This window comes from Sylvia atricapilla, chromosome 11 (assembly GCF_009819655.1).
Source record: "Sylvia atricapilla isolate bSylAtr1 chromosome 11, bSylAtr1.pri, whole genome shotgun sequence".
Classification (NCBI taxonomy): Eukaryota; Metazoa; Chordata; class Aves; order Passeriformes; family Sylviidae; genus Sylvia; species Sylvia atricapilla.
The window spans coordinates 1,466,245-1,479,609 of NC_089150.1; the positions used below are offsets into that span (position 1 = coordinate 1,466,245).

Here is a 13,365-nt window from a genome sequence, read left to right on the forward strand (position 1 = left end):
GCTGTGAGGGCTCCATCCCCGCCGCGGGGCCGTGTCACTGTCCCGGGGCCGGGCTGGGTCACTGTCCCCACTCGGGCCGCTCTGAGGGCTCCATCCCCGCCGCGGGGCCGTGTCACTGTCCCGGGGCCGGGCTGTGTCACTGTCCCGGGGCCGGGCCGCTGTGAGGGCTCCATCCCCGCCGAGGGGCCGTGTCATTGTCCCGGGGCCGGGCTGTGTCACTGTCCCCACTCGGGCCGCTGTGAGGGCTCCATCCCCGCCGAGGGGCTGTGTCATTGTCCCGGCGCCGGGCCGTGTCACTGTCCCGGGGCCGGGCTGGGTCACTGTCCCCACTCGGGCCGCTGTGAGGGCTCCATCCCCGCGGCCCGGCCCGTGAGGGGCGGGCGCCGTGCGGCCCCGAGCGGCCCCCGCGGCGGCCCTGAGAGCGGCCCGGGCCATGCAGGACGGGCCGGGCCATGCAGGACGGGCCGGGCCATGCAGGACGGGCCGGGCCATGCAGGGCGGTCCCGCCCGGGCCAAGCAGGACGGGCCGGGCCATGCGGGACGGTCCCGCTCGGGCCATGCAGGACGGGCCGGGCCATGCAGGGCGGTCCCGCCCGGGCCATGCAGGACGAGCCGGGCCATGCAGGACGGGCCGGGCCATGCAGGACGGGGCGGTCCCGCCCGGGCCATGCGGAGCGGAACGTGACGGGGCCGCCCCGCCCGGGCAGCGGGGGAAGCGCCGCCTCCTTCCCGGCCCAGCCGCGGCCCCGCACGGGGACGGGCGGGCGGCCAAGGCGTGTCCCGGGCGGCCGGCTGCTGTCCTGTTTCCCTCCCTCGCTCCCGTCAGCTCGGCCCCCGCGGGCACGGCCCGTGTCCGCCCGCCTTCCTGCCGCCCCCGCCGCCGCCTGGCAGCCGCCCCGCGGGGCTTTCCAGCGCCGCCGCGCCCGGCACCGGGGCTGCACCGCGGGGCCAAAAGGCGAGAAAAGCCCCCAGAAGCACGAGCTGCGCCGGCCGCGGGGGCCAGGACCGCCTTCGGCCGAGCCCCGGTAGCGCTGGGCACGGACAGAGTGCGGCTGCACCGCATCACCGCCCGCCCCTTGGGCCCGCCGCCAGCCGCGCTGTTCTCAGCCGTTCTTCGATAAATAAAACAACAGCGCTGCTGGATTTTTATAAACTAACCCCCCTCGTGGGCAGGGATGTCACCCGCAGCCCCCAGAGCCAGCCCGGGCTCTGGCGCAGCGTTGGACGCGGCCGCTGTGCCGATCCCGCACAGCGCCGGTGCCCGAATTCCCCAATTCCCCAATAATTCCCGCTTCCCAGCGGAGCGGCTCTGTGCCTTTGGAAATGTTCAGCTCACCTTTTGCTAAGCACATTCCCCGGGAATTTCGGGAGGTGCGGCAGGCATTTAAAATAGAAAAACATGTGAGACCTTGTTCTTTCCAAAAAGGCCTAAGCGTGCACTTGCATAATATTCCAGTGTTATCCCTGTAATTACATTAGGTTTTACTTTTCACAATATTAAAAAAAAAAAAGTTCAGTCAGAACTTCACTTTGCAGAAACTAATATTTCCGCTTCTCAATATTTTATAGATAATATTTTACAACGATAAAAACACTGTTTCCCAGGCTGTTACCTTACAATTTATTATTTATTGGTTCCGAATTGCAGTTACTTGGGATCTGACTGATCCACTTGACTCGGGCTTGCAAGGACAATGTGATTTCGCAGATTTTATTGTGTTGGCATTTATATATCCAGAGCCCAGTGGGCAATTTATGGCTGCAACGTCACATCTGATGTGCCAGTGCCATTAGTGGCATTTTGGGCTGGTCTTAAATGCTTCATCTGCCCCAGTCGATGCATTATCGTGGTTCAGCAGAAACTGGTAATTTAGCACAATCGATGTCTTGCTTCCTTGAAGAAAAAAAAAAACCTTTCAGGGTTTTTAATTCAATGTCTCCTAATCTGCTGGAGGTATTGTATTTCCACCATATAATCCTGAAAAAAACCTCGTTGTTCTTAAGTAAAATATACCTAATATATGAGTGATGCCTTAAGTAGACCTTGATCCCTAACAGGGCACAGAGAGATGCGATCTCTCTTTAAAACCGTATGAAATGCAGTCCAAATGCATTCGTGTTTGTTCCAGTAATGAGGGAAAGGTGGTGATGGTTAACAAGAACCAAGAGAAAAACCCCCAGCACAGTCATTTGTTAAGTCAAACAGAGGCTGTGCCAAGCAGAGAGGGAAAATGTTTTCTGCTGCATTTTCACATGACATCAGGGGGGTTGGAGAAGCTGCTGCTGCCTCGCCCTGGCACCAGGAGCATCCCTGGGTTAAATGTGACTGTTCCAGGTTGTCCTTGGATGGATGGAAGGGTCTGGGCTGGGAGCTGCTCCTCAGTGTCCCCTCTGTGCAGCCAGACCCTCTGGGCTGACCCGACCCCCAGTTTGCTTCACAGGGGGATTACACCCTAATTCCATACAGAATTCCATACATAACTGTTAGTAACCCATTCTGTGAGGAAACACAGCTTGTGGGGCTGAGTTTGAGTCTTATCCCTACTACTGCAGCAACTAAAACTTCCATGGAAGAAAGCAGGGGTTAGTAAGATATTATATATGAATATATATTATATGTGTGTATTTATATATATATATATGTATATTTATACACCATTAAAAAGTGAGTTCACTACAACACAGGGCTTCTTGTATTACAAGAAATTTTTAAAGTACATCAAAAATAGTTACTTTGAGTACCAGCAACTCTCCCAAGTACCAGTGACTTCCCCAAAGGTGTTTTGGTTTCATTGTACCTTTTTTTTAATTCAGTGGCCACCTTCTATAGCACATGTGTATCTTCAGAATGAGCAGGAAGCTTTTTCTGCAGTGCAAGAGATGGCAAATCCAAATCCCAGTGAGGCTGGTGCAGAGAGCTGATGGTAAATGTGGAGAAGCCTGGAACAATCTCTAACACCCCATGTGAGGAATCGCCCTTCCCATCAAAACGTGTAGAAAAGAAATTGGCAGCACAGCAATTGAAAAGATCATAGAAGGTTTATGAAATATTTGACCAGTTTGTATTTAAACCACTTCTCTGTAGCTCGTATGCAAAGTGCCAGCCCGATGCAAATCAACACTGCTGAGTCATGGCCAGAGTGGGGAGAAAAAAGGTAATTTAAAGTGCATTACTTTAAAAAGCTTTTGAGTTTGGAATTTGAACCACTCCTTCATGACAGCCACAGCGTACAATTAGGGGACAGTATATCAAGATAAGAAATGCTTAAAACAACTTAAACATTTATAAAGCCCAAATTATCGTAAAAATCAGGTAAGGAACTGAAAAAAAACTTTTCATCTCAGCATTTTTCAACAGCTTAAAAAAAGCCCTCAACTTCTTAAAGTCAAAGGTACAGCAGAGTAGATGGGTAAAATTCTGAATAACAGCAAAACCAGCTATCAGCTCCGGGGGTATTTGATATAAAATAAGGATGTATCAATTAAATGGACATGATTTTCTTGGTCATTCTGAGTTAATGTCTCTAAATATTTTGGGCTTCATTCCGCAGAGGTTCTGGTTTAAGGCTGCCAGGTTTATCTTAACCCTGTTTTCCCCAGCAGTGAGGACGCAGGGCCGTGCTGGTTGTGGAGACACGGGAGAAAATCTGCTTTGCTCCTCCGGCAAAACAACTTTAGCATTCCGTGCCATTCCCGCTGCCCGCCGCTTTCCGAGAAGGGAGGCTGGGTTCAGGCCAGGGGATGGCTTTGGAGTGAGGGTTATCACTGTCCTGTGGCTCGCAGGAGAGAGGCAAAGTCCTCCTCGTCACTTTGGCGTCACTCGGGCATTTATCTTCAAAGGCCCCGTCGTTAGGGAGCTGTACTGGGGCACGGGGAGAGAGGTGGGAACGAGGACTTTGGGCTGAACCGTGGCTGCCCCAGCAGAGCTGCAACCCGCCACGTTGAACTTGGGGTGTTCTGGGGGGCTTTGGAGCTCCCTGGAGCTGTGTGAGGGGGCTGCCTCTCGGTCCCAGCACTGCTCTTCGCTTCAATTCCCATCCCAGTTGTTCTAGCGGCTGAGGTTTGGGAATCTGTCGGAAGACAATTTTATCCCCATTGCTTCCTATCAGTCACATCCTTCCACTGTGGCATTTTCCTGCTTTTCCCTCTTAGTTCGGGTGAGGCCACCTGAGGAGAAGATCCCCGGCCAGAGTTTGAGCTCTGCCTCTGAGTGGGTGTTAGGAGAAAAACCCCTGAGCATTCAAACGAAGGACAAGAGCAACAGCTGTAGTAGAGTTTATATTCCAGTGATCATGGGACTTTGGGTCGTTTCCTATCTGTTTTTCAGTAACGTGTCTGGTGGTTATAAAATGAGCAGTATTTATCTGACCCGGGAGGCAGAGACATTACCTCATTGTCACGGGGTCAGTGGCAATTAGACTGCAAAGCCCAGCCAAGCAGTGCCGCTGGGTACAATAGTCTGTGGCAGGCTTAACCTTTACGGTCACCGCTGCTGCGGGGGACAGCATGGGAATAGCCAGAGCAGAAATGCCCTTTCCTCCCCAAACCCCTCCCAGGCAGCTCACACCCGCTCCTCCCTGTATCTGTTAAAAGACTGCAATATATTCATTTGGGCAGGATGGATGGTTTAATGATTTATATCAGTCTGGGATTTGGAGTTAAAAATTAAGTGCGTCCCCAAAAAGGTGTAGTAAGGGCTGAGTGTAACGCAAAAGCAATAATTTAGAGACATCAGCCAGCCCATGCTTACTGTAAATACGGTGTACAAAGGTGAGCAGCCAGGTCAGCAGCTCGATTTAACCTGCACCTGGAGAGAATGAGAATGACACCGGGGAGCAGCGAAGGGCCCTGCCCACTGCTGCCCACCAGCAGCTGAGCCTGGGCTCAAGGGCATTTAGAACTGAAACCAGGTGCTTTTCCTCTCTGGAGGTGGCACCCTGCTATTTCTGGTCTGTTCACACTCAGTTGTTCGTCACACACAGCTCCTGTCTGTGGGTGACAGGCTCGAATCACAAGCCTAACCCCAACTGTGAATTTAAAGGCCACTGCCTTTCAGGGAGCACCTTGAACAGTGACCCCCGAGGAGCCACTGAGGGCTGCTGGTCACAGCTCCGCACTGTTACTCACTGGTGCCTGCAAGGATTTGTCAGGGGTGGGCAGGATGCTGCGGGAATGCGCCGCAGGAGCTGTGCCTCAGCCTGGCCGCCTGCCACCAGGGCTTTCCTGCTCCCTGCAGTCACCCCAGCCTCTGATTCACGCTGTCTGCCCGGCCTGCTCCTGCACGAGCTCGTGCACCACCTCTGGGCTTTTGGTTTGGGAAAATTGAATGTTCTGCCTGTTTATTTTTTTCACTGTATAAAATGTGGGGTTTGGCCCAGGCTGAGGTAACCCTGGTCTCCCCGAGAACCAAGCTGGGAAAGAGGGGAGGGGGCAGCACTGTAGGTACTGTACAATCATGTAATCTTCCCTCTCGCTTTACAATTCCAGTTTCTCAGAATAAGGGTGAGGGTTTGGGTAAGGAGCGAGACTTTCTCCTACAGCCGTGACAGACTGAGTACTAGACTCACAGAAAGAGCTAGGCTTAGAAAAGGTCTGAAAAGCAAAAATCCAGGAGTTCATACTTTGTGGGCACCAACTCAGGCCCTGAGTTTGGGGTCTCAGTTGTTAGACAGGCAATGGGGAGAAGGGTGGGTGTATACAGGAGGCAGGAGAGCCTCTGGCACAGGGATGTAGCCTCTGGTCAGCACAGAACACACTTCCAGCTGCTTTTCTCCATGCTGGAATCACAGCTGGGAGCTCTGTGAAGCGAGGTGGCAAACAAAGCACAGTGTGCACTGGGCAGCAGCCTGGAAGAGCCAGGTAAAAGCTTTAACTAGCAAGATCTTCCTGAGACAGGAGCTGCTTCATTCCTCCTTGGATATTTATTGCTTCAAACCCCTCCCCAGGCGAGGGGATCCTGCAGGCCCCAGCCTTGCTATCCATGCCTGCTCCAGACAACAGCCAAGGATTTTTTATCCACTCCACCCCTGCCCTCTGCATCTGTGTTGTGTTAAGGAGTAGTTTTTGCTAGAGCATTCCCTTAATGAATGGATTGCTGTGGTTGGGGTGGTACAAGGTGGCTCCTTCAGGGCCATCCATTCATCCCAGTCCTCCTTTGCACTGCTGCCCTTGGCTCTGTGCAGGGAATTTTCACAGGGCCAGGAAGAAACTTAGGAGCGGCCGTGATGGCAGTGACATCAAAGGGCTGTGAGGAACCTGCCTTTCCATCTCTTCCCAGCATTTACGTTGAGCAGGTTTTGGAGGCCACCATTTCCTTCTGTTCCTCCCACTTCCTAATTTTAGGGGAAAAAAAAGGGAACGAGCTCTGGTTGCCAACCACAAACACACACCTTTGGGAGAGAGGCTCCTGACGCAGCAGAGCAGGATGTCTGCGAGCACATTCAGGAGGAGCCCATCAGCAGCATTTCCCTGTGGCTGACTCATCCCACCCGGCCAGCCCTGCTTGTTTGAGCTTTTCCATAGCCTTAGTCCTGGCTTCTTCCAGACTTGGAGCAGCCGTAGGTTTGGGGGTGTCTCCAGGGTGAGTCTGGATTTCCATGCGCTTTGGGTTTAAACAGCTTAATTCTCTCATCGCCTCTAGATCTAAGTGGACACGATCCAGGTTGCTCTCTGCAGAAATCTGCTGGCTATTGAGGTGACCTTTTGTGCCGGAATGAGATTTGCTGGCAGCAAAAATTCAAATTAAAGGCAATAAGTACATTTATCAGTGAAGGCTGTCAGTCACAGGGCCACATTGCAAAGGTCTACACCAAATTTAGCATCACATGGAGATGTTCTCAAAGATGTGGGACAGTTTTCCCACCACTTTGGGGTTGGACACTGGGAGATACTCTGTGGTTTGGGTCCTGCAGGTAGCTGTGCTACTGCACAACCACAAGTTGCACCAGGGGAGGTTTAGATTAGATGTTAGGGAATTCTTTTCACAGAAAGGGTTGTAAAGCATTAGAACATGCTGCCCAAGGAAGTGGAGGAGTCACCATCCCTGTAAGTGTCCCAAAGAACCTGTGGAAGTGGCTTTGAGGACATGGTTTAACGGTGAACATGGTGGCAGGGCTGGATTGACCATTGACTTGATGATCTTAAAGGTATTTTCCAACCTTAACAATTCTATGGTTCTACTTTATTATAATGGCTCTTTGGTTCATGAATAATGAATCATCCTGCGATTAAATTGATGTGAAAACTCCCGTGGTGTGGAAATAGAGGCAAGCTGCAGTTTTTAGCTCCTTTTGGGGTTGCTACCACTGAGGGGATAGAATTTTCTTCCTGGAATGTGATTGTACATGATGTTTGCACCCATCATTCATAAGGAAAAGTTTCTTACAGACTTAACAGATTGTGTTTCCATCTCTGCTGCGTAAAAACAGTGTTATGGACACAAGCGAAATGGAAATCATAACACAGCATCTCCACTATTTTAAGAGTCATATTGGAACACATGCAACAGAGATGGAATTCCACTCTTCACTGCCTTCAGATTTGGTGTTCTGTGTATTTACTTAGCGCTAGAAAAGGAAAGTGAAAACAAACCCATTGCCTCAATAAAGCCCAGGAACCGGCTTTGCTCCTGCCCGTTCCCTTGGGACCAGGCACCATTTCCAGCCAGAGGAAAGGCTCTGGGCAAAGCAGAGCTGCAAAGTCATTCCTGAGATGAGACAAGAAAGGGGAAAAAAGGGGCTGAGAGTCCGGGTGAGAAGAGCCAGCTGAGGAGCACTAATGGGTGAGAAAGCCGAGAGACAGGTCTGAGGGATGATAGTGCTTCTGGAGGGAAGGGCTGCCTGGAAATGGCTCTGGCTGTTCCTGCTCTGCGGGGCTCCTGGGGAAGCACCTGCCTCGAGGCAATTTATCCAGCTGTCAGCGTGTTCTCACACAGACTCTGGATGCATCCCAGCATTGGGAGTTCGGCTGCGCACAGGGTGCTTTTCCCATCTCCTGGTTATTGTTGAATTTCAGGCTTTTTTTCCTGTGTTGCGTTGGCTCAAACTGCTCCTGTTTCTCCCATGGAGACCTGAAAGCAGAGAGAAGATTTGGGCAGTCCCCACCAGCAGTCAAGCTCTAAATCAATCAGATTTTCTGGGGTTTGTTTTGTTGTTTTGCTTTTTTTTTTCCCCTGCGAACCTCTCCGTCCAATTCAAGCTGCATCTCCTGAGCTACTCTGAATCGGTCCAGAGTTATTCTTTAAATTTTTTTTCCTTACACAATTTCAGTTCCAAGTGTGCCCCTCACACACATAAGTGCAGCAAAGCAGCCAGGATTGGGGAGACTGCTCTGATCCGAGTGTCCTGTGTGGCATCTCCTGCGTGCACATCACAATTCCAGGGTGACTAAGCACGTTGGCACTGGTGTTCAGTGGCATACCCAGAGCACTGCTCTGTATTTGTCTTTCCTTCCTCTGTTTGTGTCTGTTTAAAAGAAAAAAAAAAAAAAAAAAACCAAAATGGGTTCAAGCTATGTGCTGACAAGACTTGGCGATTCTGGATGGCAGGAGGGGAACGAGGCTCAGCGCAGCGAGTACTGGAAAGATTTTTGTCACTGCAGATTCTGCTTGTCATATGCAGAGATGACATGCAGATCTCCCTCTGACAGATTGATAGTCATTCCGAGATGCATCCACCCACAAAAACCACAGACATGCTGCTTTACTCAAATCTTGACTTTACCCACAACTTTGTGATGCAAAACTGGTGGAGTTTTTGGTACTTTTTGTTAAAAATGAAATCTTTATAGGGGTTTTCCAGCATCCTTGCTAGTTACTAAAAACAAACCAACATCAGCCTACTGGATGGGACAGCTCAGTTTACTCGTGGGTGGTTTTGACATTCAGCTCATTAACATGTTTAGTCTGAAAGAAGGTTGGAAAGGTAGTAAATAAAAAATTGGATGGAGAAGTACAGCATCTCTCCAGAAGTTACTCCTTATGTCGCAGCGACAATGCCAGTTCCGCTTAGAAGGAATATTTGTCCTGATTTTACTCCAGATACCCACAGCTCGTCCTGAGCGAGCTCAGAGCCTGGTCAGTGTGTTTGTAGAAGCAAAATGCACCGTGCTGAGTGTAAAGGTTACCCTCTGCTCTGCTCTGGCTGAGGCCAGGGAGTTCACAGCCCGGCACGGAACTTCCAGCGCGGCGTGGGAGAGCCTGGGCACGCTGGCCCACAGCCAGGGAGTCTCCCAGGAAAACAGGGAGCCAGCCCAGCCTGTCAGCACCAGCTCAGGGCCCCTTTGTGTCCCTGCTGGGGAAGGCACGGCACGTGGAACTGGCTTTGGCTGTCGTGGCTCCGCAGGCGTCCCCTGGGACCTCCTGTGCGCTCCTGCCCCGTGCCCTGGGATGGCTCCCAGGGATGCTGGACCATCTCCCATCCCAGGGATGTTGGACCAGGCGATCCCTTCCCACCTGGCCCATCCTGGGAGCGGATGCGTGCCTGGAATGGCAGCCAGCGGGGCTGCAGAGCACGGAGCAACACACGTGGCAGCGTCTTCAGCTGCTTATGTTGGAAAAGGGGAAAGTACTCCAAATAAGTTTCTCTTGTTCGGAAATACAATGGGCAATTTAAACCCCCTATTAGGCGTGTGTGTAGGAGCATTTCCCATCCGGGGAGACGAGGGGGATTGCTAGGGAGCTGTATTATGACTTCCCTGATATCAATCAAGCCCCCATTATGTAACGAGGTCTCCATCACACGCGCCCCAGTGCGAGGCCCCGCCGCGAGCACCGAGGCTGCAATCCCGGCTCCTTTGTCCTGCCCTCCGCCAATTTGCTGCAAAATTGAGGATGAGGCTTGAATTTGCCATTGTGGCGGTGGCGGGGCCGCGGCTGTGCTTTCAGAGCGGTTATTTGCATTGCCTTCATTAGCATGTCACCTGCTTCATTAGCGGAGAAAAGGCTCCTCCACACACTCAGCCAGTCATGCAAATTGAGGAATGCAGGGAGATCCTTCCCCTCTAGGACTTTCCATTATTAGCAAAATTGGTAAGATTCGGTTTGTTCCTTCCTCTTCAGAAGGTCACTTTTGATTTCCACCTCCAAATGTGTTCTTAAATTTAAGAGACAAAAGTAATAGTGGTCCCAAACTTGAACATTCAACAGTCCTGCTTAATGAAACCTGATGCCCAAGGAAAACGAAGGTGTGTGCAGGGCAGGTGGAACCTCCCTGGTTTCAATCTAATCCTTAAACCAACAGCCATCTGTCTGTACCCAAACATTAATTTTCCTGGATGCCAGCGATGTGTTTTTAGAGCCAAAGAGCTCCCTCCTGTGCAGGACCTAACCTTACATTACAGATGCCTCCCTGAGGTTTCAGAGGGTCTTTTTCACTAGAGAGACCACCAATTGTGAATAAAACTTTTTGTGATGTCAGAGACACTCAGCTTTTGTGGAAAAGAGTACCCCAAATGGGGAAATTAACAGCTCCCTCCTACAGCTTTTCTCTGAGATCAGGAAGTTGCCACGGGGCACCAGACCTCAGTCCAGAACGGGAAAGTCCTAACACAGATTTGACCTCAGAAGCTGCAGGGGCAGAACCACCACCAGCCCCAGCAGGGTTTTCACCATCCCCTGCCTCTGTTGGCACAGCCGTCATGGGCAGAGGAGTTCAGCCAGAAAGGGAAAAAAAAAATAAAAATCTTAGAAAACCCAAGAGTGAAAGAAGGAAAAAGGAAAAATGTGATGGTCATGCATGAAATGTCACTGCAGAAATGAATCCGCAGACGTGAATGACCTGTTTGTGGGCTGAGGGGAGGAAGAGAGTCACCCTCCCCTGCTGACCAGCTGCCACAGCCTCTGCTCAGGCTGGGGACAGTGTGACCTCCTGAGCCACCCCTGGAACCACCCACCTGCCCTTCACAACTGCATCCCCACTGCCGCCGTGGCGGCTGCGCTCTGCTTCTCTTGCCGCAGCTGCACCCGAGGGACACAACCTTCCCTTTTTCCATCTCCCGGAGCTCCAGGGAAGGCAGAAGCCCGGGTTCCACCCCGCTGCTTTCACACGGATCGCAGAGCAGAGCCGTGCCAGAGCTGAGGCACACGGTGCTTCTGCCTTTTTAAGGTCAAGATGAAGCAACAGCGCACATCCTCAGGGGTGCCCTCACAGCTCAGGCTGTGCTCAGCCGCCTCCCTCTCACCTGACTGGCACAGGCTCCGGGAAGCCTGACAAATTTGTGTGTCTGCTTGTCCCTGGATGGCAGGAGGGGAAGGAGTGAGTCAGGTACGTGTCTCTGCTGCTCAGGGAAAACGAAATCCTGCTCCTCCGCACACACCTTGCTGCAGAGGGGAAGACAGATTTGCCAGGAGATATTTATGGAAATACATGTGATTAAGGAGTCACAGTCTCAGCGATAAGTCTGGCTGGGAGACTGCTGGTCAGGCTGCCCTCCTTCCTCCCGCTGAGCCTTCCTGGTGACCTGAGCCGGGGGCACGCACCCACCTCAGACAGTTGTGTGCACTTACCAGATTAAAGATGATTAATTGTGCCAGGTAGTTCCTGCTACGTCTTAATCAAATACACATAATCAGCAACGCTCCTGTGCACACGATACTTGGAGCTGGAGGGGTTTTTAACTCTCACATGCTCCAATGACAGCCCCAAACCTAAACTACCAGTGGGAGAGTATGAACTATCCCAACCCAGAGTGACCGCAGGTGAAGTTCCCTGGGTGCCAGTGCCTCTCACTGCTGGAGGAGGGACAAGCTCTGGGTTTAAAAAAAATCAACTTCTGCCCCTCTGGGCACTGGGTAAAGCCCCATGCTTACCTGCCAGGCCCCTGTGATGCCACATCCCAGGACAGGTGAGTGTGACAGGACTGCCACACACCACCTTGGAGGGGACACAAACCACCAGCAGCCTCTGACCGTAGAGTATTTTGCATCATTTATTTAAATACCTATATTTATGCATTTACAAATTTTCATAGCTCTGTCTGTAGCTTTTTTTTCTTGTTGGGTTTTTTTTTTTTTTTTTTTCCTTTTGTAGACAGTATTGCAGAGAAGTCAGCTTCTGTAAAATGAGGTCCATGTATAAAACTATGCAGCGGATTGGAGGAAAAAAAAAACCCAAAACAACCAACCAAACAACAACCCGTTAAGTTTCCTTTCACACTCTGGAGAATCAGAAACCAAAGAAAGTGACCAAATGAAAGGGGACAGGGAGAGGAAGGGGTGGGACAGAGCAGCCTCAAACCAGTGGCTCTCACACAAGCATTACACACATCAGTGCTCAGCTACAGGACACATTTCAGTCGGTGCAGTGCCTGTTTGCAAAAGCTTTAGCAGGCACATAGGTCTCTAATGAAAAAATAGAAGGAGAGGATCCTACACGCTGAGAATGCAAAGCCTGGGCAGCCTCAGCTCGGTCCTGGGAGACTGCACCGACTCGCCAGCAGTGCATCCTCACTCCAAACTTCATTTTGCATAAAAAGTTTCCCTTTAAGAAATCTTAGCATTTTAAAAAACCCGGTGTCTGAGCTCTTCTAGCCTCAGTACTCTAAAGAAATCTCTTGAAAAATACCTCCTCTTGCTTTCCTCACTCGGAAGCTTCAAAATAATGTTTTGCTTTAAATCGATACCAATTGAACAGCTCACGGAGTCCCAGCTTCATCCCTGGGAGGAAGAGGCAACAAATATGGCATTGCAAGATATTTACACACATGGTACAAAAATGTCCAAGGGTATGAAAAAATCACCAGTTACACAATTTTGCAGCAGCCTCATTTACACCTGTAATTTGATACCATTTATTACATTGTACTGACACACCAGCTCCAAAGATGTGCACTCCCTTTAGGACATTCAGGAGTTCCAAATATATTGTGATTGCATAATTCATATTGCACAATTGTATAAAAACATAAATACTAGCTATCCTATTCTTTTTTTTTTTCTTTTTTTTAAATACAAAATACATGTCACATAGTCAAATAATCTTTTCAAGTGCAATTCAGGTGCTCTCTTTTTAGTCCTTCCAAGGAAAAGGCAAAATTTCGATAAGTTTTGGCACAAAAGTTTAACCTCTGTCCCGTGCCAAGAGTTCTAATCACAATCCACGCGCCCCCAGCTCGATAGAGTAGCAGTCATATACATCTAAGTATAAAACCAGGGTATTTACAGGATGCACAGAAGGTTCAGGGAGCAGCCTCCGGGGCCGGGCAGGGTTTGGGGTGTCCCGGAGGGGCCGTGACCCTCCCAGCTCAGGCTGGTTGCTGCTGCAGGTTCACATTCATGGGCGGGGGGTGTCCAAGGAGACCGATGCGCTGCTTCTGCTTCCTCTGCTCCGTCATCTGGAAAATTAACAAGTTTGCTCATTAGGCCCGGGC

General features: G+C 50.9%; 1 protein-coding gene across 8 annotated transcripts in view; it reads right to left on the bottom strand.

Annotated features, from left to right (window-relative positions):
* Positions 1–11,907: 11,907 nt before the first annotated feature.
* ITPR1 (inositol 1,4,5-trisphosphate receptor type 1) overlaps positions 11,908–13,365 on the bottom strand; it is a 164,219-nt gene continuing 162,761 nt past the window's right edge. For all 8 annotated transcript variants that reach the window (XM_066327143.1, XM_066327140.1, XM_066327145.1 and 5 more), the window contains one exon: positions 11,908–13,329. In XM_066327143.1, coding sequence (XP_066183240.1) covers positions 13,240–13,329 — 90 coding nt within the window. In that variant the 3' untranslated portion in view covers positions 11,908–13,239. The remainder of the gene's footprint in view (positions 13,330–13,365) is intronic.